The 25,890-nt window shown below is 43.9% G+C and overlaps 1 protein-coding gene across 11 annotated transcripts in view; it reads right to left on the bottom strand.

Moving 5' to 3' along the window:
• Window positions 1-25,890, bottom strand: part of agrn (agrin) — a 269,273-nt gene that overhangs the window by 101,861 nt on the left and 141,522 nt on the right. For all 11 annotated transcript variants that reach the window (XM_090184407.1, XM_036988114.2, XM_090184408.1 and 8 more), the window contains one exon: window positions 304-519. In XM_090184407.1, the coding sequence (XP_090040533.1) occupies window positions 304-519 (216 nt within the window). The remainder of the gene's footprint in view (window positions 1-303; window positions 520-25,890) is intronic.

Here is a 25,890-nt window from a genome sequence, read left to right as displayed (position 1 = left end):
TAAGGATCGCAGTGGGCTGAATAGTAGAGTCATGCTAGCTTAGTCACTATACATCAGGGTAGAGTAGTAGTCTTCACAACACAGACTGAAACAGCCAGAATAGTAGAGTATTGCTAGCTGGACTCTCCATAGATAAGGAACAAGGTACAGTAGTAGTCCACAACACTGACTGAAACAGACTGAATAGTAGCTAGCGTGACGTTAGCTGATCTCACCATACTGTAAATACAATACTTTGTGTTAGCACACAACACCGACAAACTATAATAGCTAGATAGCGTGATGCTAGCTATCTGGACTCACCACAGGGTCCCTTGCGCAGCACCTTGATGCGTCGCTGCGTGTTGCACTGGGCCTTCTCCAGCTCGCACTCGTTGGAGTAGGTGGAGGAGTCTGAGCCGCACACGGGCGCCACAACCGACGGACAAACCATCTTCTTGCATACACACTCCGCCTTAGAGGGGTCAGTCGCTTCACGCTCACACACCGCCCCGAAGCCGCACAGCATACCTCTACAACCTGCCCAGAGAGAGGAGGGAAACACTGTTACATTTGATCGTTTTATTAAAAACATTTGACATTTCATAAAAAACGTGCAAAGCAGTGTGTCATTTAGAAGGGAGGAAATGCCCAACAGGAGGACCCTTTGAAAACATAAGTGACGTTACAGAAAGTTAAACGGCCTTAGCTAACAGTTCACACTTGAGAAACACTATATTTCCATGGGTTACACAACTTTGTTAATATTCCCCTTGAGAACATACAATATCCACCATGCACATGTAGCTTCATTGACTCCTGTAATATACACTGTATATACAAAAGTATGCGGACACCCCTTCAAATGAATGGATTTGGCTATTTCAGCCAGACCCGTTGCTGACAGGTGTATAAAATAGGGGCAATACAGAAATGCAATCTACATAGACAAACAATGGCAGTAGAATGGCCTTACTGAAAAGCTCAGTGACTCTCAACGTGGCACCGTCATAGGATGCCACCTTTACAACAAGTCATTTTGTCAAATTTCTGTTATGCTAGAGCTGCCCCAGTCAACTGTAAGTGCTGTTATTGTGAAGTGGAAACGCCTGTGGTAGGCTACACAAGTTGTAGGCCACACAAGCTCACAGAACGGGGCCGGCAAGTGCTTAAGCACGTAGCGTGTAAAGAAAAGTCTGTCCTCGGTTACAACACTCACCACCGAGTCCAAACCTCTGGAAGCAATGTTAGCACAATAACTGTTTGTCGGGAGATTCATGAAATGGGTTTCCATAGGTTTTTTGGATCCAGGGAGAACACCCCAATGCATAGTGCCAACTGTAAAGTTTGGTGGAGGAGGAATAATGGTCTGGGGCTGTTTTTCATGGTTCAAGCTAGGCCCCTTAGTTCCAAGGGATGGAAATCTTAACACTAAAGCATACAATGACATTCTAGACGATTCTGTGCTTCCACCTTTGTGGCAACAGTTTGGGGAAGGTCTTTTCCTGTTTCAGCATGACAATGGCCCTGTGCACAAAGCGAGGTCCATACAGAAATGGTTTGTTGAGATCGGTGTGGAAGAACTTGACAGGCCTGCACAGAGCCCTGACCTCAACCCCATTGAACACCTTTGGGATTAATTGGAACACCGAATGCGAGCCAGGCCTAATCGCCTGACATCAGTGCCTGACCTCACTTCCACGCCTGTGGCTGAATGAAAGCAAGTCCCCACAGCAATGTTCCAACATTTAGCGGAAAGCCTTCCCAGAAGATTGGAGGCTGATTGTATCAGCAAAGGGGGTACCAACTCCATATTAATGCCCATGATTTTGGAATAAGATGTTTGATGAGCAGGTGTCCACACAACTTTGGTCATGTAGTGTAGATGTCAGCTTGGGACCTTAAACATACATTTATCTGGCCAGTGGCAACACATCCATAGTACTACATTACAGCTGCCTAAAACAAATGGCAACTCTCACAGGTAGTGGATTTGAATAGAAATCAATGAGACTGAGGACCAAGTGTACTCCTAGCTAAGCCTTGGTCTGGAAAGTATGATTGGTCTGGAGCGTCTGATGCCCAATGTCAGCACGGCCTCTCCGGCTGCCCCCCCACCTCCTCTCCAGTCCCCCCTTCCACCGATCGCCCCCAGCTATGTCTTATCGCTGGTTCCCAGGCAAGGGATAAACGCGAGGGGGCATGTCCACTCGGACTAGCCCGGCAGCTGTCTGGCTTCCTCTCACTCGCTCCTGAACACGCACACACAGGCGCACACACGTACACTGCACACACACACATGCATACATACACACCACTGTTATGTGTGTGTGTGAAAGGAGAGGGTGGCTGCTGCTACAGCATCTGCTTTGGCTGCCAGCTCTCTTTCTCTTAAAGTCTAAGTCTACCATGCTCTCCCTCTCTTTCCGAGCAAAACAGTTCAGTAGAGTTTGTGCATATATTATGACGGCAGTTCGGGCAAGCAACATTTGTTCTGAAGGCAAGCCAAAGTTCGGAGCCGAAGTCTTTACCCCTCTGTAGGTGACTGGTCAGCAGTAGGGATTTTTCAATAAAGTCTTTGTTGTCATTCGACGAGAGACAACTCGTTTTCATGTCATTTTTTAATTGAAAAATACTGAACCAAACATCTTAGTTAGATTCTCTTCTGGAAAATTACTATAAAATCCTGTGTTAAGACATGAGAATCAATGGATGACTTTGTGAATAGTGTAATTGTGACTATAGAGACTTTTTAAACCCACTATCTGAGGTTATTTTATTTGTCCACCGATCAGAAGGCAAAATGACGCAATTAAGAACTCTTCAGCAAAAATTTCAAAATGAATGACAGATTTCTTGAGTTATCTACTTTGAGGAAGTGTATACTGGCTATGGCGTCTCAAAATGGACAAACAGTATTAATGCCGCTTTGTTCTCGTTTTTCAAGCGAAGGTCTTTTAAGGGAGTATGGGAGAACACTCGTTCGGTTTGGCTAGCTGAGTTTAGCTGGGCGCCAGCCAAACTGAAGCATGCTGACGCCTTTACGGTGAGACAGGACATGTGAGGGCTTCAGTTCCCAGTGGGAGACCACCTGAAGAGCTGGAGCCTGACAGATACCTGAGCTAGTCTCTTTTCTTTGGTTGAAGGTTGGGGGGAAGATAGGGAGAGAGCAAGATAGAGGGAGGGTGTGTGTGTGTGTGTGTGGGGGGGGGGGGGGTTCAAATTAAAATTAGGGCCAGTCACCTGACAGGTGAGAGACAAGATAGGAAGAGACCGAGAGATGAGTTGAAATCCAATCTAGCTATGTATGACATGTAAGGACTTGTATTAACATGTTGACTGAGGCGACAAGTAGAGAAAGACAGGTAGAGTCAAAATGCCAAGAGCTACTCTAGTTAGTCAGTGAAGCACAGACATATCTGCTGCCATGGGCTAGCAATCTGAGCTCAAAAAGACATCTCAAGCGAAGTAAGGAACTTAACACTTTACACTCATCAGAATTGGCCTATATAGGGCTAAATTGAAATGTTTCTAACAGAAGAAATATGAAATGCATAACCATGGTAGCAATTGAAAGGGAACAGTTTCAAATGATTAGACCAAAGGTGAGTCTCACCTGACAAGACTGAATCCAAACGTTACACTGTTGATTTGTGCATTTTACATTTACATTACTTTGTGTCGCATTTGTTGAAAACGAAATCTGAAAATACTCTGGATGCATTCAGTAACATGATAAGAATATTCCTGGAAATGTGGGGTAGGTGCAACATAAGACAAACAAATGAAAAGGCTTTGAGTGTGAGGACTAACGTAACGAGTGCGCTGAGAGTCGAGTCGGGAAGCAAGTTCAGGGAGTGAGTGTTTTAATAAATGAAACAACGAACACAAAACACAAACAACGCACCGACATTAAAACAGAGTCAATAACACTTGAGGAAAGAACCAAGGGGAGTGACAGATATAGGGAAGATAATCAAGGAGGTGATGGAGTCCAGGTGAGTGTCATGAGGCGCAGGTGCGCGAGACGATGGTGACAGGTGTGTGGGATAATCAGCAGCCTGATGACCTAGAGGCCGGAGAGGGAGTATACGTGACAACTAAAGCAGAGTCTTCAACTATAAGGTACTTTTTTTTTGCTCTCCTAGCTGTGCCGTTGAGGAACTAGACCAAGCACCCTTGTTGTTTCGTGTGGAACACAACCCTGCATCCCAACCATCACACAATTACGGTTGTTGTTTACACAATCCAAAATCAGTCCATTATAAATCAAAATATGGGTCAGGTGGGCATGATTTGAAAGCTTGTTCTATTACCAACATGAGTATACAATACAATCTAACAGTGTTAGGCTTTCAGAAGGCAATTCAGAGAAACAGATTGTTATTTTGGAAAGTCGTGTGCATTCAGGCAGTGTGCCAAGTTGAATTTTCTTCACAATAGACAAACATAGACTCATTCTGTCCAGAACAACCCACGGTATGACACCATGTCATCTTGTAACTGTTCATAGTGATCGTAAACGTTGACACGTAAACGGGAATGTGAAGTGCAGATTGGGGCTCCAGAGTGGCGCAGTGGTCTAAGACACTATCTCCGTGCAACAGGTGTCACTGCAGTACCTGATTCAAACCCAGGCTGCATCACATCCGGCTGTGATTGGGAGTCCCATAGGGCTGCGCACAGTCCTTCTAATTTACATGTTTTCCCTCAAGTTGCCTAATTAGCGGGAAGGGATGGGGGCAACGTCTTGTCGCACGAGGTGCTCAAGTTCAGAACATCTGTCAGTCAAAACCCATACAGAGCTGTGTAGCGGAGACCCTGAGCTCTGACATCATGTAAAGCTTTTACTGTACAGCCACTGCATTCAAATGTAGGCGCTTACCAGTGCCCAAATCTGCCATTTTCAACCCGTGTACGAGTGTAAAGGGTTAAGAAAAAGGACCGTGGCTGTGGACGGACGAATGACACCTCACACACCAAGAGAGACGTTTCTCTCACCAGTCACATGCTAGCAACTCCAGTTCTTCATTACCCATCTACGCTAAGAGCTGTAAATGGCCTCATACGCTAGGGAAGTGTAGAGCATTTATCTGAACAGAATGTAAGCCAATTTGCTTTCAGTGCTGAATAACTAGACTAGCGGTTAGCGTGACCTTTTCCTGCACCTTTGTCCTTGTACAAACAGTACACGTTTTCTGTATCTTCTGTTCGTTGAGAAAAAAAAAGGGACAAGGTAAACGTTTAAACATGAACCCGGCTGTAAACTGACCCACAAGGACAGGGGATTATAATATATAGACGGTACAATAACAGGCTGGCCATGCACATTGCAGTACTGGCCACTTGTCTGGAATCTGTATTCAGTGGGTTTTCTATCGGGTGGAGGGAAGAGTGTGAGTGTATGCTTGTGTTTGCATGTGCTTGTGTAAGGTAATCTTTCTACCCCAAGAGCTAAAAGCTTCATTTACATGCAGGTGGGTCTCTTTCTACCCTCTGGAGGAAATCCCATTTGAGAGAAGGAGCATGTCCAGTTTGTGGCTGACATGGAAGGTAATGCCTTGTCCAGGTAATGCTCACAGTGTATTTAGAGAGGTCATCCATAATACATGATTTCATGCTCTCGCTGGTGAGAAAAGGAGGTGTGGACTGATGGGGATGCGGGTAAGCTAGGGATAGCAGCTCTCACAGAAATGACAAGATAGACACTATTATTATCAGGGGTGTCAAACTCATTCCAATGAGGGCCGAGTGTCTGCTTGTTTTTCCTTTTTTCCTTTCAATTAAGACTTATACAACCAGGTGAGGGGAGATCCTTACTAATTTGTGACTTTAATTCATTAATCAAGTACAAGGGCGGAGCGAAAACCCACAGACACTCGGCCCTCCGTGGAATGAGTTTGACACAGATGTTAGACAATGCTAGAAAGTATTGTATAGTTAGAATTGTATTTTATTTTTTTATTTCACCTTTATTTAACCAGATAGGCTAGTTGAGAACAAGTTCTCATTTGCAACTGCGACCTGGCCAAGATTAAGCATAGCAATTCGACACATACAACAACACAGAGTTACAGATGGAATAAACAAAACAGTCAATAATACAGCAGAACAAAAGAAAAAAAAATTAATGTACAGTGTGTGCAAATGAGGTAAGATAAGGGAGTTAAGGCAATAAATAGGCCATGGTGGTGAAGTAATTACAATTTAAACACTGGAATGGTAGATGTGCAGAAGATGAATGTGCAAGTTGAGATACTGGGTTGCAAAGGGAAAAGATAAATAAATAAATACTGTATGGGGATGAGGTAGGTAGATAGATGGGCTGTTTACAGATGGGCTATGTACAGGTGCAGTGATCTGTGAGCTTCAGAGATTTTTGCAGTTTGTTCCAGTCATTGGCAGCAGAGAACTGGAAGGAAAGACGACCAAAGGAGGAATTGGCTTTGGGGGTGACCAGTGAGATATACCTGCTGGAGCGCGTGCTACGAGCGAGTGGGTGCTGCTATGGCGACTAGTGAGCTGAGATAAGACAGGGCTTTACCTAGCATAGATTTGTAGATAACCTGTAGCCAGTGGGTTTGGCGACGAGTATGAAGCGAGGGCCAACCAACGAGAGCGTACAGGTCGCAATGGTGTATAGTGTATGGGGCTTTGGCGACAAAACGGATGGCACTGTGATAGACAGCATCCAGTTTGTTGAGTAGAGTGTTGGAGGCTATTTTATAGATGACATCACCAAAGTCGAGGATCGGTAGGAATGGTCAGTTTTACGAGGGTATGTTAGGCAGCATGAGTGAAGGATGCTTTGTTGCGATATAGGAAGCCAATTCTAGATTTAATTTTGGATTGGAGATGCTTAGTGTGAGTCTGGAAGGAGAGTTTACAGTCTAACCAGACACCTAGGTATTTGTAGTTGTTCACGTATTCTAAGTCAGAACTGTCCAGAGTAGTGATGCTGGACAGGCGAGCAGGGTTCGGTTGAATAGCATGCATTTAGTTTTCCCTGCATTTAAGAGCAGTTGAAGGCCACGGAAGGAGAGTTGTATGGCATTGAAGCTCGTCTGGAGGGTTGTTAACACAGTGTCCAAAGAAGGGCCAGAAGTATACAGAATGGTGTCGTCTGTATAGAGGTGTACCAGAGAATCACCAGCAGCAAGAGCAACATCATTGATGTATACAGAGAAGAGAGTCGGCCCGAGGATTGAACCCTGTGGTACCCCCATAGAGACTGCCAGAGGTCCGGACAACAGGCCCTCCGATTTGACACACTGAACTCTATCAGATAAGTAGTTGGTAAACCAGGCGAGGCAATCATTTAAGAAACCAAGGCTGTCGAGTCTGCCAATAAGAATGTGGTGATTGACAGAGTCGAAAGCCTTGGCCAGGTCGATGAATACGGCTGCACAGTAATGTCTCTTATCGATGGCGGTTATGATGCCGTTTAGGACCTTGAGCATGGCTGAGGTGCACCCATGACCAGCTCTGAAACCAGATTGCATAGTGGAGAAGGTACGGTGGGATTCGAAATGGTCGGTAATCTGTTTGTTAACTTGGCTTTCAAAGACCTTAGGAAGACAGGGTAGGATAGATATATGTCTGTAGCAGTTTGGGTATAGAGTGTCCCCCCCTTTGAAGAGGGGGTTGATCGTAGCTGCTTTCCAATCTTTGGGAATCTCAGACGATACGAAACAGAGGTTGAACAGGCTTGTAATAGGGGTATAACTTCCACTGTGTGTAACATTAATGATGTGTCTTTATATTCTGGGACCGTAACAGTAGAACTGTGTGATGTCTGGTGAATTGTTTGCCTATCTGAAAAGCAATACACATAATGATGGGGTGAGTATGAAGATTTAAACCAGAGATCTGTATATATTGACAAGATGCTCATGTCTCCTCCCTAACAGTGGGAGTCGTTGTCCCAAAGGCTGGAAGGCAGGCGACAAGCTTAGGTCCAAAATAAGACCATAGAAACGCATTGGGATTATATTGGACAGATTTTGGCGAGCGATTTTGGCGAGCGTGAAACCTCTCACTTCACCTTTCCTCTCTGCTTAAACGCTTCAAGACTGACTTGACAAATCCAAAATGGCCGATTTGGTAAACATCACAAGGTTTCTATTCCACAAGTTCCATGTTTGGTCAAGAGGATCAGGAGGAAGGAGATTAATAAATATGCGAGAGGGTTATCCCTGAACTTTACACGGGTGCCAAGAATAGCGATTGACTTTTCCTGTGAGATTAAAAAACAAAAATGGCTCATTATTAAATAACTATTCTGGTTTGGCCTACGCTATCTATATTGGATTGAAGTGGCAGAGCGTAAGAGGCATATTGGAGTGCAGACCTGAGTTAAAATACTATTTTAGTTTGCCTTATGAAACCAGAAAGTCTAAAAAATGCAAGCCAGGGAGTGCATGAGTTAACTATCTCCAGGTGTTGTGTGGCTGTTTCCCTGTGTCACTGTGCCAAAAGGCTATGGAAAACGGGGAAACGTTGCCATGGAGACTGTCATCCACTTAATGGGCGCGAGGCAGTCGTCACATCTGGTTTCAAAATGGAAACTCCAGACCCATTCACGGGTGACTATTTACACACTCCAGAGCGGCGACTGCACAAATCTTGATAAGTTAAGAAAAGCTGTTTTTCCTTCCATCATTCTGTCGGTGAATGCGTGAGCCCCCGGTGCACTTGCTCCTCGATTCCCTTTTGGGTTAGAATAATCTCATTTTGAACATCTAATTTTGTTGAGAAACAGTAAGATTACGCACTATATTTGCTCCAGCCCTGGATGTTCTGTCTCTGGCTGAATGCGATGCACTCAGAGGTAGGCAATTGATTCATAGTATGGCAAACTTGAGCGTCGGCCTGCCGCTCCATCGATAACGCCATTTACAGCAACGCGCCAGAAGGACCGGGAGAGATGCACTATGTCACTTCGAATAAATACTGTCTAGTTGCGCTCGCTGTCTGTAAAATACATCTGCTTAAAACTTCCATTGATCTTCTACTTACAGGCTCCCAGGAGACTGATGGAGTCAATTATTGATTGCGCAGCAATCATAGAAAGAACAGCGAGTAGGTAAACATCTGCTCACAAAGAAAAAAACACTGTCACTGTTCAATGTGGGAAATCGCTTTTTTAACACAGCAGTGGGGGGTAGAAGAAGAGACAGATTTTCATACTTTACAAACAACTTTTTCTTTCTTGTGCTACTTTCTATGATGTCATCCCAACGAACTAAATTAAGGTATAAAGCGAGTGTGAGGTATTTCTCCTTCATTCCCCTTCTGGTCTAAGATAGTGTATGTGTGTGTGTGTGTATGTGGAATGTGTGTGTAGGCTTGTATTTTCTCATTTCCACGTATAAAAGGGCAATCAATTCCCCTCCTGCTCATTGAGCTTCCTGGACTGAGCCGGGTGCTGACCCGGCTTACACCTGCATCAATGTATTATTTACCGCGCGCACACACACACACGCACGCACACACACCGGCTCAGCTAAACAACAAACATTCCCAGTTTTCCAGACACAGACAGAAAAAGAGAAGGATGGGAGATATAGTGAGAGGAAGAGGATGGCGAGAGAGGTGGTAATGAGGGAGAGGGAATGAGACAGAATGTGCAAGAGCAGATGAGCAGAGTTGAGAGAGCAAGAGAAGATGGAGAGCGGTTAGAGAGAGGGAAGGAGAGAGAGGTTGGAAAGAGGGAATGAAGGAAAGGAAAGAGGCGGAGGAAGAGAGAGAGCGAGAGAGGGAAGGAGAGTGAGAAAGGTTAGAGAGAGGGAAGGAGCGATAGAGATGTTAGAGAGAGGGCAGGAGAGAGGTTAGGGAGAGGAAAGGATAGAAAGAGGGAAGGAGAGGGAGAGGGGAGGGAGAAAAGATAGAGAGCAAAGAGGAAATAAAATAGTACTAAATAGGAGAAAAAATGTAAAACATACATTACCCCTGCATTGTTTTCTCTCAGTGTTTCCAACAGTCAATTCCTTGGGTTCCCAAACTTATTTGGCCCACGACCCCATTTTGATATCTTTACATTCTCGTGACCCCAACCATATGAACAAAAATTATATAATTAACAGCCAATGTTTACTTTTTAAAATTGTGATTATGACAGTCAATTGCAAAACATTCTAACAGTATTTGATTGTATTCTCAACTCACCATCACTATATACTATATAGTATATACTATACTACCATATACTATTAATGTGGGGCTATGACAGTCAATTTCAAATTAGTCTGACATAATTTACTTTATCTCACTAACACTAATGAGATGGGTGTGCTTGATGCATGTCGCGTTGGAGCTTCTTAAAGTCAGGGGGCGTGGTCGCACCTCATCTCTCCTATCACATCCAACCTGGATCAGTGTTTGTTTTTAATACAGACGAGCGCACTGAATCAGCGTACCATCAGTTTTAATGCTCTGACGTTAATCCCTTTGAGTCAGGAACCAAAACTCCTCCATAGTAACCCGTAAATGTGTTGTCTGCAGCATTCGGTCACATGACAGCTCGATAAGCTTTCCGATTTCACTTACCGGCATGTCAACTGAGCCAGGATCACAGTCAAACGGATCATTTCGCTGATTCGCTCACTCATCTGTAGATTTGTTTTTGTATTTCCCCTGCATGCTTGCATTCAGTTTGTTCAGTTTCCCAAATATGTATGTTACAAAGACAAGGAGACACCTTTCCTTTTCATGACACAGAAAGTCAACGGTCTGTTTTTTTACATCCATTGCGAATGACAATAGTTCCTCTCTCAATTAAAAAAATTATTCCAACACTCCACGTCCATAACCACCAAGCTTCGATGTGAAATAGAACACTGTCATGCTCTGATTCCATATCTCCACATAGATTTGCGAACAAGCTTGAGCGAAGTAGTTTACAATCAAAGTTACCTTCTGCGTATCTCTGAGTTCTGCGCTCAACTCTTTTGCTGCCAGTTGCTCTCGGTGTATCCAGAAGGAGACACATTCACAACTAGAGTGCAGAGGCCTGCCCGCCATCCTGTGATAGATGGAGCAGAGCCCCATCTGTACAAAAGCCCACCATTTGATTCCATGAAATATGTTTTTCGTCAATATAGACACGCAGCACACTGAACATCCCCGGGAATTGTGAGACAGAAAAGGCCTGTCTTTGTGAATAGCATCCCCCGACATGTAGAAAACAAAAGTCAATGCATGGGCATCTCGGCCCTCACAGCTAACGTCCATTTGGAGAGCATAAGCTGGGGAGTTTTTGAGTCGTTCAGTCAGTTTCCTCTTGAGTGCTAGCATCAATTCTTAGTTTCACAGTGTTATCTGACAAAGGCATTGATGTGAGTTTCTGTGCCTCTGCCTCCCCCACACTGTTTTCACCATATCAATTGCGGCAGGTAATATCAAAGTCTCTGCAATAGTGTGTGGTTTCGCCTAGTGGTTAGAGTGTTGGGCCAGTAACAGAAAGGTTGCTGGATCTAATCCACGTGCTGACAAAGTACAAATCTGTCGTTCTGCCCCTGAGCAAGGCAGTTAACCCACTGTTCCCCGGGCGCCGAAGACGTAGATGTCGATTAAGGCAGCCCTCCTGTAACGGTTCTCCTCGTCATCTGAGGAAGAGTAGTCAAGATCGGACCAATGCACAGCGTGGTATGTGTCCATGTTAATATTTAATAAATCAACTGAACACTGAATACCAAAACAACAAAGAGCGTGCAAACACACAAAACAGAAAACAACTACCCACAACTCAATTGGGAAAAACAGGCTGCCTAAGTATGGTTCTCAATCAGAGACAACGATTGACAGCTGCCTCTGATTGGGAACCACACCAGGCCAAACACATAGAAATACAAACATAGAACAAAACATAGAATGCCCACCCCAACTCACGCCCTGACCAACCTAAAATAGAGACATAAACAAAGGAACTAAGGTCAGGACGTGACACCTCCGCACTTCTCTGATTCAGAGGGGTTGGGTTAAATGCAGAAGACACATTTCAGTTGATGGCATTCAGTTGTACAACTGACCCCTTTCATAGAGTAGCGGGTTTAGCCATTCATCGCAGGAAGGATTCAAGTGCAACGGTCAAGTGCAGCCCTTTCCCACAAGGGTGTTCTCTGGTTGAATTTGAACTTTTAGATTGGAATCCTTTTCATTTAGATTTTTAAGGTTCACCATATTACAATAATTATGAGAGACAAAGACAATATTGTAATAAAAAAATCTATTGTAAATAAAAAATATATATATGACGTATGACGTTAGTTGACCGTATTTTATGTTTTTGAATAATACAGGATCAAAATATGCTTCATAAGTAGTGCATGATCCTAGGGTGGAAACAAATACATTCTAAGTGGTTTTAATGGGTCTTTTTTCAAAAATGTATACTGTTCAATTCAACTTCAACCTAAAATAATGTCCTGCATTTCCATACATTCCTGCATTTCCTGCACTCATTTCAACACTGCCACGTAAAGCTATACGATATGGGGCAAAAGAAACGAGGCCTTATTTTTAACCAAATGTTGCAATTGCGATTTGACTTGCAATTTAGATCAAAACACTTGTTTTGAATCATGGAAATAGAATGATTTTCTAATTTTATAGTTAGAATATAAATAATAGTGGGCATTTTGAATACAGTGTTGTTTGATATGATAACAAATGAAAATGCCAGGGTTGAGTTATTGTGACAGGGAAGGAAACAAAGTGATGGTCAGTGTTTCCTAGGGGACCCTATAAGCTTTGGCTTCATTACAATTTTCTTCATGTAGCCAACATATTTATGCTTTGCCTATTTTTTTTTTTAGATTTAGAAGATACTGTTGCACAAACAACATGCTTATTTAGGCCTACACCAGCACTGGTATCAGGCTGTATTAGCTAGCTACATTTGCTCTGACTCAATACATTTATTAGCTAGCCAGCGAGCGAACTAACGAACTAGCGGTTAGCATTAGCAGCTAACACAATTTAGCTAAAACTTGCTAAGAAAAGACAGACTAGCTGTTTGCAGATGAAAGAAACACAAACAAATAGTGTAATTGTGGATTTATATTAAGAAGCAAAGTAGAAACAACATTGTTGCATGTGCTGCGTTGACCATGCAGGCTGAACACAAGTGTCTTGTGGTCAAGCAACAACAAACGACTCCTTGAGTGACGGGTCTGTGTGGAAAGCAGCACGGAGAGAAAGAGAGAGAGCGGAGTGGGATGACTCAAGTAGTGGTGTAAACTATAAAAACACACTTAACAAACCAAACATTCAAATACCGATATAGAAGGTAAAGTAAAAACCCAAACCAGTAAGTTCATCAATAGCCGGTATATAATAAGATACAGTACACTGCACAGCCCTAGTCATAACATAGGTCATAAGCAGTCATAACTGATATGACCGGTTAAGACCAGTGATCCTGTATGCTCTCGTTGGCTGGTCCTGGCTACATATTCGTCACCAAACCCACTGGCTCCAGGTCATCTATAAGTCTTTGCTAGGTATAGCTCCGCCTTATCTCAGCTCACTGGTCACCATAGCAACACCCACCCGTAGCACGCGCTCCAGCAGGTATATTTCACTGGTCATCCCCAAAGCCAACACGTCTTTACCCACCTTTCCTTCCAGTTCTCTGCTGCCAATGACTGGAACGAATTGCAAAAATCACTGAAGTTGGAGACTTATACCTCCCTCACTAACTTTAAGCGTCAGCTGTCAGAGCAGCTTACCGATCGCTGCAGCTGTACACAGCCCATCTGTAAATAGCCCATCTACCAACTACCTACCTCATCCCCATATTTGTTTTTGTTTTTCTGCTCTTTTGCACACCAGTATTTTTTTTCTACTTGCACATCCTCATCTGCACATATCACTCCTGTGTAAATTGCTAAATTGTAATTACTTCACTACTATTGGCCTATTTATTGCCTTACCTACTTACTTCATTTGCACACACTGTATACAGATTTTTCTATTGTGCTTCTGACAGTACATTTGTTTACTCCATGTGTAACTCTGTGTTGTTGTTTGTGTTGCACTGCTTTGCTTTATCTTGGCCAGGTCGCAGTTGTAAATGAGAACTTGTTCTCAACTGGCCTACCTGGATAAATAAAGGTGAAATAAAAAATACAACATGGCTGTGACACAGATTATGTCAGATTTACTAGGTGTACTTCACTTGAAAATAACTTTATTATTTTACAGTGTAATATCAGAGGAATTGAACACCATTGGTGATAACGCTTGATTAAAATAAGGCAGTTGGGATACTCTGCATCGCTGTGTGCCAGTGAGCGAGAGAAAGAGCAGCGAGTGAGAGAGAGGCAGTGAGAGGGAGAGAGTGAGATATATAGTTAGAGAGTGGGTGAGGATGAGAGAACGTGTGAGTGAGAGGTGAGGACGAGAGAAAGAAAGGAAGGAAGAGAGGAAGTTGGCTGGACATTTTCCTCATTAACACCTCAGAGATAGTGACAGAGAGAGAGAGAGAGAGAGCAGGGGCCCCGGGCCCCCAGTCTAAATAATGGTGATGTGATGACAGGGCCCATAATATTCTGTCACCCTTCATCTCCGCCACAGAGGAAAGAGGAGAGCAGCGTGGCTCTGAAAAGATTACAACTTCCTGCAATATACATGAATATATCACCTGGCGCCTGCCAGTTCCACGCACACACACACTCGCGCATTCGCACGCACACACACACACACACACACAGCTACGCGGAATTCAATAATTCAACTCATCCAAGAGCTCGTTGGAGAAGAGTGCTGTCTCTCTCTTTCCCTCTCTCACTCTATTTCTCATTCTCTATCTCTCACCATCTGAATATGACTTTAAGCCCTCTCGAACGAGTCCCCCAGGTTTGGGTGTGTATCCTTTCAGACACACACGTCGTCGTGTTGCTTTGGGGGTTTTGCTTTCGGTGAGATGCACACATACTCGCGCATGAGCACACACCATAGCCTCACGGAATCTAACGTCATCCCTACACACTTTCTCTCGCTCGCCGTTTTCCATCTTGCACTTGTGCTCTCGCTCTGTCTCTCTCCCTTTCTCTCTGTCTCTTCACCTGGTATTTCATCATCAAGCTTTTTTATTTTAGATGAAAAAAGAGAGAGCGTAGAGGAGAAAAGGTTGAGGAGGAATCTGCCTACCAGTCAGTCAGTGTGTCACAGTATGGGGGCCAAATAAGACAGCCTCATCTCCACCATGGCTCCACAACTCCACTCAGTTTCCTACAGAGAAAGGGGTGTTGGAGGAAACTGCTCCTCCATGCTGGCTCTACAATTGTGGGTGATGAGGGACTTCAGGGGTCCTTACTGGAGAGGGCCCAAGCCAGTGGCAGATGGCGTCACTCTGTACTCCGAGGAACCTGGGGGGAGGCGATTGAGTGTGTGTGTGTGTGTGTGTTTGTGCGCGTCTCTGCGTGTACTCATTCAGAGCCAGTATTCTGGAGCCCTATTTGGTGCAGGGATGGTTTCACTGGATGAAAGGAGTAGTGTCCTCCTTATGTTTCTCCATGCTCTTCCTAATCACTGTTGGGCAAGAATAGGATAGAGTGATGTTTTTTATACTGAGGGGGGATTTTAAGGTAGCCTTGCAACACCCAACATTATGTTTGAAGTGAAACAGAACCATCACCCGATCAGGCTGGTCTTACCAGGCTAATTCTAAGGTGGTTTGAAGATGCTAAACCCTGCATTGTATTTGTGTTGTTAAACTTTGGCGTTTACTTAGTTAGTTAGTTTTTACCACTGAAACAGAAAGGAGAGGAAATCTTGGTAATGAGATAGAAAAAAGCAGATCCATAAAATTGCTCTGATTTGGCGCCCTATAAAGAACCTCCTATAAAGAACCTCCTATAAAGCCCTCTCCCTTCTCTGCCCGCTCCCCCTCCAGACAAAGCTCTCCATCACTCTCCTCCCCTCCCTCCATGCTCTGATCGATAACCGCGGCCCAGAGATCAATACTTCCACAAATCACTTCATTTTCTATTTTTCTCCCTCTCTCTCCCTGACTCTTCTCCCAGCCGGCTGAGGTGGTGAGAGAAAAGGAGGCTGTCATTGTAAAATGCAACCGAGCCCTCTTCCCTCTCTTCCTCCCCTCCCTCGTTCACTCCCATGCTGCCACAAACCAAAGAGGACTAACACGCACACACTGAGACATACACGTAGACATACACTGAGACACACCCCGAGACACACACCGAAACACACACCGAGACACATACTGAGACACATACTGAGACACACACCGAGACACACACTGAGACACACACTGACACAAATTGAGTCACACACTGAGACACACACTGAGACACATACTGAGACACACACCGAGACACACACTGAGACACACACTGACACAAATTGAGACACACACTGAGACACATACTGAGACACACACCGAGACACACACTGAGACACACACCGAGACACACACTGAGACACACACCGAGACACACACTGACACAAATTGAGACACACACTGAGACACACACTGAGACATACACTGAGACACACACAGAGACATACACTGAGACACACACTGAGACACACACTGAGACACACACCGAGACACACTGAGACACACACCGAGACACACACCGAGACACACTGAGACACACACTGAGACACACACTGAGACATACACTGAGACATACACTGAGACATACACATAGACACACACATAGACACACACTGAGACACACACTGAGACACACACTGAGACACACACGGGGACATACACTGAGACACACACTGAGACACACACTGAGACGCACACTGAGACATACACTGAGACATACACTGACACACACTGAGACATACATTGAGACACACTGAGACATACACTGAGACACACACTGAGACATACACTGAGACACACACTGAGAGACACACTGAGACACACACTGAGACACAACAAAGAGGGAATAAGCAGCAAATAAGGCCCATCAGAAGGAGTCCGGTATTTCAGAGGATGTAAAGCCGCCCCCTCTCTTTTTCTCCCTCCCTCTCTTTCCCATCTCTCTCTCTCTCCCTCTCTTCCATATCTCTTTCCCATCTCTCTCTCTCCCTCTCTTTCCCATCTCTCTCTCTCCCTCTCTTCCCTATCTCTTTCCCATCTCTCTCTCCCTCATTTCTTTCCCATCTCTCTCTCCCTCTCTTTCCCATCTCTCTCTCTCCCTCTCTTCCCTATCTCTTCCCTATCTCTTTCCCATCTCTCTCTCTCCCTCTCTTCCCTCTCTTTCCCATCTCTCTCTCCCTCTCTTCCCTATCTCTTTCCCATCTCTCTCTCTCCCTCTCTTCCCCATCTCTCTCTCCCTCTCTTCCCAATCTCTCTCTCCCTCTCTTCCCCATCTCTCTCTCCCTCTCTTTCCCATCTCTCTCTCTCCCTCTCTTAATTACCCTGAGAGCTGAATGTAGCACATGATTGTGTTATTGTCAGAGAATCAAAGCAAGCCTCTGCTGCCTATCCATCACCCTGAACTTCTCTCCCTCTCAGCCAGGGAAAGCAAGCTGCAATATAGGGCCGTAAGTCGCACACTCCAGAAAGTGGGAGAGCAGATGGATGTTGGATGGGGGACATATATTCACATTTCTAGGATGTGTACCATGCACCGATGGCTACGTTAGCGATCACGCCCGCTAGCCCGCTAGCAAATTAATTGCCATCCACACAAAAGTAGGGGAACTGTTCCACGCTTATGTACTTTTCATTATAGCTCCCGCGCCTCAATGGAGGCTTTGTAATATTTCCTGCCAGGATAAAGTGACAGAGGAAGAAGAGGATTCGGGGGAAAATGTGTATAATATGTGCTCACCTCGCCTTCGCCTTAGCGCTTCTCTTAATTTGTCTTAATTTGCCCTCTTTGAGGAGTGCTTAGCCTATTCTGAACGAAGCACGGTGCTACGAATGACTAAACCCATGGAGGGAAATACAATAGTGAGAGACGCACACATAAACACACATGCTGAGAAATACATACCCATACATACACTTAGCCCATACACGTGCACAAAAACAATGGTTTACTGCAACATCATGTGACAATTATACACATCCACGCAGACACTATTCAGTACTATAGAGTACAAACATGGAACAAACAAGCGCACGCACACACACACGTTTATTTTGTGTTCTTGTTTTCCAACTATTTCTTTGGCATGGGCAGACGTGGTTATCAAATTAGAGAACATTCCAGCCAAATGTATCACATATTTCTTTTATAAGGAGACGGTGTCCACAGCCAAAATGAACTGCTGCCACCACACAAGAACACATGGCATCACATTAGATACCAAACCAATTCTTTAATATAGATATATCTAGCGTTGCATATTAAAGCATCACTATGAGTATCATTGCATATCAGATTATGTCTGAGGATCGATATGAAATTGCATGTGAAAGCATTAGCATAACATATTCAACCATTACTATGAGGATCTGTATAGCATACTAAAGTATTTCTATAATAATCCATATATGGCATTGCATATTAAATGATTTACATGATAATCCATATAGCATCACATATTAACACATTTAGTGCATTAGTGCATTAGCACTGCATGTTGAAGCATTGAGGATCCATACTGTATAGCTTTGCATATTAAAGCATTATCATTGAATATCAACCACTTATATGGGGATCTATATTTCTTTTACATATGGAAGCATTCAACCACTTCTATGAGAATATATGAGGCCTGGGATGTTGGGTGTGTCAGACAGTGAATGTAATCCAATGCAGTAAAGGTCGACCGATAATGATTTTTCACCGCCGATACCGATTTTTGGATGAACAAAAAATACGATACCGATTAATCGGATGATTTTTAAAAATGTATTTGTAATAATGACAATTACAACAATACTGAATGAACACTTATTGATGTATTATATTAAGATAAAATAAAATCGATTTAGCCACAAATAAATAATGAAACGTTCAATTTGGTTTAAATAATGCAAAAACAGAGTTTTGGGGAAGAAAGTAGAAGTGCTATATGTGCCATGAAAGAAAGCTAACGTTGAAGTTCCTTGCTCAGAACATGAGAACATATGAAAGCTGGTGGTTCCTTTTAACATGAGTCTTCAATATTCCCAGGCAATAAATTTTAGGTTGTAGTTATTATAGGAATTATAGGACTATTTCTCTCTATACCATTTGTATTTCATATACCTTTGATTATTGGATGATCTTATAGGCACTTTAGTATTGCCAGTGTAACAGTATAGCTTCCGTCCCTCTCCTCGCTCCTCCCTGGGCTCGAACCAGCAACACAACGACAACAGCCACCCTCGAAGCAGCGTTACCCATGCAGAGCAAGGAGAACAACTACTCCAAGTCTCAGAGCGAGTGACGTTTGAAACGCTATTAGCGCACACCCCGCTAACTAGCTAGCCATTTCACATCGATTACACCAGCCTAATCTCGGGAGTTGATAAGCTTGAAGTCATAAATAGCGCAATGCTTGAAGCTGCTGGCAAAACGCACTAAAGTGCTGTTTGAATGAATGCTTACGTGCCTGCTGGTGCCTACCATCGCTCAGTCAGACTGCTCTCTCAAATCATAAACTTAATTATAACATAATAACACACAGAAATACGAGCCTTAGGTCATTAATATGGTTAAATCCGGAAACTATCATCTCGAAAACAAAACGTTTATTCTTTCAGTGAAATACGGAACCGTTCGGTATTTTATCTAACGGGTAGCATCCATAAGTCTAAATATTCCTGTTACATTGCACAACCTTCAATGTTATGTCATAATTAGGTAAAATTCTGGCAAATTAGTTCGCAACGAGCCAGCCGGCCCAAACTGTTGCATATACCCTGACAACAAAATTTCACCCGGTTAATATTGCCTGCTAACCTGGATTTCTTTTAGCTAAATATGCAGGTTTAAAAATATATACTTCTGTGTATTGATTTTAAGAAAGGCATTGATGTTTATGGTTTGGTACACGTTGGAGCAACGACAGTCCTTTTTCGCGAATGCGCACCGCATCGATTATATGCAACGCAGGAAACGCTAGATAAACTAGTAATATCATCAACCATGTGTAGTTAACTAGTGATTATGATTGATTGATTGTTTTTTATAAGATAAGGTTAATGCTAGCTAGCAACTTACCTTGGCTTCTTACTGCATTTGCGTAACAGGCAGGCTCCTCGTTAGGCAGGTGGTTAGAGCGTTGGACTAGTTAACTATAAGTTTGCAAGATTGAATGCCCGAGGTGACAAGGTAAAATGTGTCGTTCTGCCCCTGAATAAGGCAGTTAACCCACCGTTCCTAGGCCGTCATTGAAAATAAGAATGTGTTCTTAACTGACCTGCCTAGTTAAATAGGTGTAAAAACAAAACTTGAAATCGGCCCTAATTAATGGGCCATTCCGATTAATTGGTCGACCTCTACAATGGAGACCAATGCTATGGTCAGAGGAGAGGACAGCATTCGACTACTGGGAGAAGGGAGAGAATGGAGGTGAGGTGGAATTTCAATCTGCAGAGCCCAGTGTAGTGAGAATGGCCTTGATGACACCAATCTCCTGTCCACCAGCTCACCACTGGGTTAATCTAATCCACTGGGGTTACATAGATACACACACACACACAGACACACACACACACAAACACACACACACACACATATGCATACATACACACCCTCTGCTCTTCTGTGTCCTGTTCACTAATGAAGGACCCTCTGAAGGGCTGTAGCGCTGGGGAGTGGAATGGGCTTTGGCTAATGATATCATTAAAGGGAGACAGTGCTGGCCATGGCAAGGCTGTGTGTGTGTGTGTGTGTGTGTGTGTGTGTGTGTGTGTGTGTGTGTGTGTGTGTGTGTGTGTGTGTGTGTGTGTGTGTGTGCGTGTGTGTGTGTGTGTGTGTGCGCGCGTTACTATATCTGTTCGAAGTAAGAAAAGGAACATTGTAGCCTTGCATATAATTGAAGAAAGAGCAAGTATTTTGCGTCACTGTGGCTGTGATCAGTGCTGATTTTTGTTCCTCTCTCTCAGCTGGCCACTTGAAACCATATACCACACTGCCAGCTAGCACGGCTAGGATAGAACTATACTAGCTCCCAGGGACACATCCCTAACCCTTCCTTTGACCCTTTGATGTTTCGCAGATCTGTAAGGAACAACCACAGAGTTTCTAAACCCAGAGGTGCAACATTGCGAGACTTCCGGGAATGCTTACGAAGCAGACTCAGCAGACCAGGCCAGGGATTGGGGTTTGAGAAGCCAATGAGAGAAGTGAAACATTCTTCCTTAGTTGTTAATTTTCTCGATTTATAAAGAAAGACACAACTTAGATTCGGGGCCAATGTCTTAAGTAGTTGAACATGTTAGCAGTAACATCATTTCAGCCATTTAATTTCTTACTTGTTTCGGACTGAAAATTCTGTTACCGAAATCCCTAATTTGTTTCTGAAAAACATTTCCTATTCCCTCAACCCTTGCTCTCTTTACATGAAACATGTAAGCATCGCATGTGACCAATAGGGCCTATAGCCTATCATAATCACATCAATAAATTGGTTATAACAAACTCCGAACACAGTAATGTCGACAGCAAAATGGAAGCGGAGGAAGCGAAAAAGAAACACAAAATGTGGGGAATGTTTACTGGTTGCTCAGGAGGGAAAGGGGAAGTCAGATCTGTGGAAGACATTTGACTTAGTTGTGGAAACTACTGGAGATCCAGAAAAAGGAGGGTATAGGAGCAAGCATTATGTGAGTATTATGTGTGCTTTTAGATTACAATATTATGATTTTTCTGACCATTTGGAACAGTGTAAACAACACTGAATAAATAAGTGTACCAGAGTCTGTTCTAACAAAATAAATATATACACTACCGTTCAAAGGTTTGGGGTCACTTAGAAATGTCCTTGTTTTTGAAAGAAAAGCACATTTTTTGTCCATTAAAATAACATCAAATTGATCAGAAATACAGTGTAGACTTTGTAGCTGGAAACGGCAGATCTTTAATGGAATATCTCCATAGGCGTACAGAAGCCCATTATCAGCAACCATCTAATGGCACATTGTGTTAACTAATCTAAGTTCATCATTTTAAAAGGCTAATTGATCATTAGAAAAACCTTTTGCAATTATGTTAGCACAGCTAAAAACTGTTGTCCTGATTAAAGAAGCAATAAAACTGGCCTTCTTTAGACTAGTTGAGTATCTGGAGCATCAGCATTTGCGGGTTCGATTACAAGCTCAAAATGGCCAGAAACAAAGGCCTTTCTTCTGAAACTGAAGATCTCATATACTATGAACTACTCCCTTCACAGAACAGCGCAAACTGGCTCTAACCAGAATAGAAAGAGGAATGGGAGGCCCCGGTGCACAACTGAGCAAGAGGCCAAGTACATTAGAGTGTCTAGTTTGAGAAACAGACGCCTCAAAAGTCCTCAACTGACAGCTTCATTAAATAGTACCCGCAAAACACCAGTCTCAACATCAACAGTGAAGAGGCGACTCCGGGATGCTGGCCTTCTAGGTGTTGTCTGTGTTCTTTTGCCCATATTTTATTTTTATTGGCCAGTCTGAGATATTACTTTTTCTTTGCATCTCTGCCTAGAAGGCCAGCTTCCCACAGTTGCCTCTTCACTGTTGACGTTGAGACTGGTGTTTTGAGGGTACTATTTAATGAAGCTGCCAGTTGAGGAAATCAAATCAAATTTTATTTGTCACATGCGCCGAATACAACAGGTGAATAGTGAAATGCTTACTTATAAGCCCTTAACCAACAATGCAGTTTTAAGAAAAAGTTTTAGGAAAAATAAGAAATAAAAGTAAGAAATAATTAAAATAACAACAACGAGGCTATATACAGGGGGTACCGGTACAGTGTCAATGTGAGGTGGCACCAGTTAGTCGAGGTAATTGAGGTAATATATACATGTAGCTAGAGTTACTATTTTACTTTAGATGTGTGTGTATTGTTGTGAATTGTTAGATATGACTGCACTGTTGGAGCTAGGAACACAAGCATTTGCTACACCCACAATAACATCTACTAAATATGTGTATGTGACCAATAACATTTGATTTGATTTGTGCACCATAAAAAAATAATACAATAATTGCAACTGCTCGACTAAAGAAATCTCAGTCGATCAACATTCTATCGACCAAACAATCGCACAGTCAATTACATGGGGTCAGCCCTATCATTAGGACATTCTAACATCGAGGGGATAGGGAGAAAGTGCAAGAGTAAGGAGCGATTTGGGACTGTATATATATGTCTCTCTCTCTCCTGTCACAAACACAGAACCCCTATCCCTCTTCTCTTCCCTTTCTCACTCTCATGCACACACACTATCCACCTCCTCAGTCAATTCCTCTCTCTCCCATCTCCTTCCCTCTTTCTCCCTTGGCTCTAGCAGGGCCGTGGTGGGGTGGTAGGGGGCTCCGGAGAAGCTGCCAATGGGAGTGCCCCCACTCTCAGACAGGTTTTTCCACAGTGTAGGGAACAGATGGAGCAGCCCCACACACTCACTTGCTCACACACACAATCACACTCGCGCATACACGCACATGCCATTTCCTTCCCCTTCTAGGAGAGAGGACAGAGTGCAGGGGGGTAGAGAAAGAGAGAGAGAGACCCCATGTTAACGACAGAGAGCCATGTAATACGAACTTCCCTTTTTTTAATGCCTTCTCAAGTCAGTTAGTTAACAAACACACACACAATAATTCAATAATGATGTTCCTTGGAAGGTGGAATTCACTCAGGCACACTGTGACGCACACACATACACACACACACGGAAGCAGCACTATAGTACATTTTGCTTTGCTCTTTGACAAGCGGAAGAGATGTCAACCCACAGCATAATTAGCGGGTGCCCTGGTCCCAGGCAGCGTTTCCATGCAGATGCCTCTGAGTGACAGCAATGAGAGAATGACAGAGCGAGAGAAAGAGAGAGCAAGAGAGAGAGTGAGATGGAGAGAGAGCGAGAGAGGGAGAGAGAGACAGATACTCTTTCTCATTACCTTCTGTGCTAACAAAGCGCTTCACTTTAAATAAAGCAGGGAGCAGCTATGCAATGGCCTGGAATGAGCAGTTGATACGGACTGTGCGTTAGTATGTGAGCATAAATTGTGTATGTGTGTTGTGTTTGTGTGTCTGTTCATGTGTACACAGAGGAAGAATTTCAGTGTAGTGCCAATGGGAGGATGTGGATGCTAGGGTCTTGACAGGATCAACATTGTGTGTAAACACACACACACACACACATAAATGCAGGGACACACACAACTGCAAATGTATGTGTGCACAGGCACATACGCATGCACAAACACACACAGACTCCTACCCCTACACACACCCCTCCACTGCTAGCTGCTCAGCGGCGAGACAGGATAGTCAAACGTGAAAGTTTCCACTGACTACTGGTGTGTGTTAAGAGTCTCAGCTGCAACTCTGACATATTGCACAATGGGGGAACACAACAGCCTGTAGTGTAGCAGAGAGACGGTACTGGGCGCCCAGAACCTTTGTGTGTGTAATGGTATGTTCAGTTAACTGGAACAGAGCCAAAAACCAACCGCTGATCCACCATCCTCCCTAGGATACAAACACTGCATGTTGGTGTGTATGTTGTGTGTGTGTGTGTGTGTGAGGGGGGGGGGGGGGTGGTATGGGTGAAAATCCCCTCCTGTGTGTCTGTGTGGTCTCAACTCAACAGTCAGGTGTGAGGCGAGATATTCAATATGGAAGATTTAAAAAATACCTATCTTCTCTCTCCGTCTCCCCGTCTTCCCCCTCTTTCTCTGAACTCACTGACAAGCCCTTCCACATATCACACCTCTCCCTCCTCCCCCACCTCTCCCCTCGGCACGCTACGATCATTAGCCCAAATCACAGGCAACTAAGCCTGATTACTCTAGCATATTATGCTAACTTATCAACAGGGATATCGTCAGGGAGAATTAGACAGACGAGCGCTAGCTGCTGCCAATGGCGTTTACAGAGGTGGACTAGCGGCGGTGCTAACTTAACTAATGCGCTACAGATGGAGAATGTCAAAGAGAGTATATAGGCTATGCGCTGATGACGTGGAGTCCATTTGCATTAAGTGTGACATTTTATCACTTTATTGCTGATGAATGGAAGTGGAGGCTGGGGAGAGAGTGAGGAATAGTGCTTGTTGGAGAGATTTTCTGTCATGTGCGTTAGCTTGAGTCGCATATATAATGTAATCCGTATGCGACTCACATGGTAAGAGGGCTTCTACGTATAGGAAGATTAGCATTGGAGATGGCTGAGGTTCATAATCGTGAAAGGAGATTCTGTATGGCAAGACTGATTGACAGAAAAAGAGAGGGAGGGGGAAGGAGAGAGAGGGAGAGAAATAGAGAGGATTGATTGGTAGGTGGAAAATGTAGCAAGCGAGTTGACGTCCTAGTTTTTGAGTGCCCTCGGGGCCTCGCTACCCATAATGCATGCCTTCACCACGACAGCAGGGTGGGTCAGACACATCTTCTCCGCCTCCACCCCTCCTTCGCTCTTCCTTCGTTATTTCACACTATAATTTCTCTCTTCGTCACTCTCCCTCTTTCAGTCTGTCATTTTCTGATACACTCCCTCTCGTTCTCTGTCCGCCTCTCTCACCTCTCTCTCCTCCCTCTCTCCTCCCTCTTTCCTCCCTCCACATCTCTCTCTTCCATTCCCTCCTACTCTGGTTCTATTTCTCACCTCCTGCCCCATATAGATAGAGTACACACTACAGATGAAGACCCTTCACATTGACACTCATTAAACTTCACGAGGTAGGTTGGGCTGCCGTCTGCCATCACTCAGCCATCACTCAGCTAACACGTACAATTCAAGGGGTCAAACTATTCCATATGAGTCAGGGAGGGGCCTGACG

This window comes from Oncorhynchus mykiss, chromosome 9, assembly GCF_057628025.1.
Source record: "Oncorhynchus mykiss isolate SJ-2025 chromosome 9, ASM5762802v1, whole genome shotgun sequence".
Lineage (NCBI taxonomy): Eukaryota > Metazoa > Chordata > Actinopteri > Salmoniformes > Salmonidae > Oncorhynchus > Oncorhynchus mykiss.
Note: the sequence above shows the minus strand (reverse complement) of the source record. Positions and strands in the feature narration are given on the sequence as shown.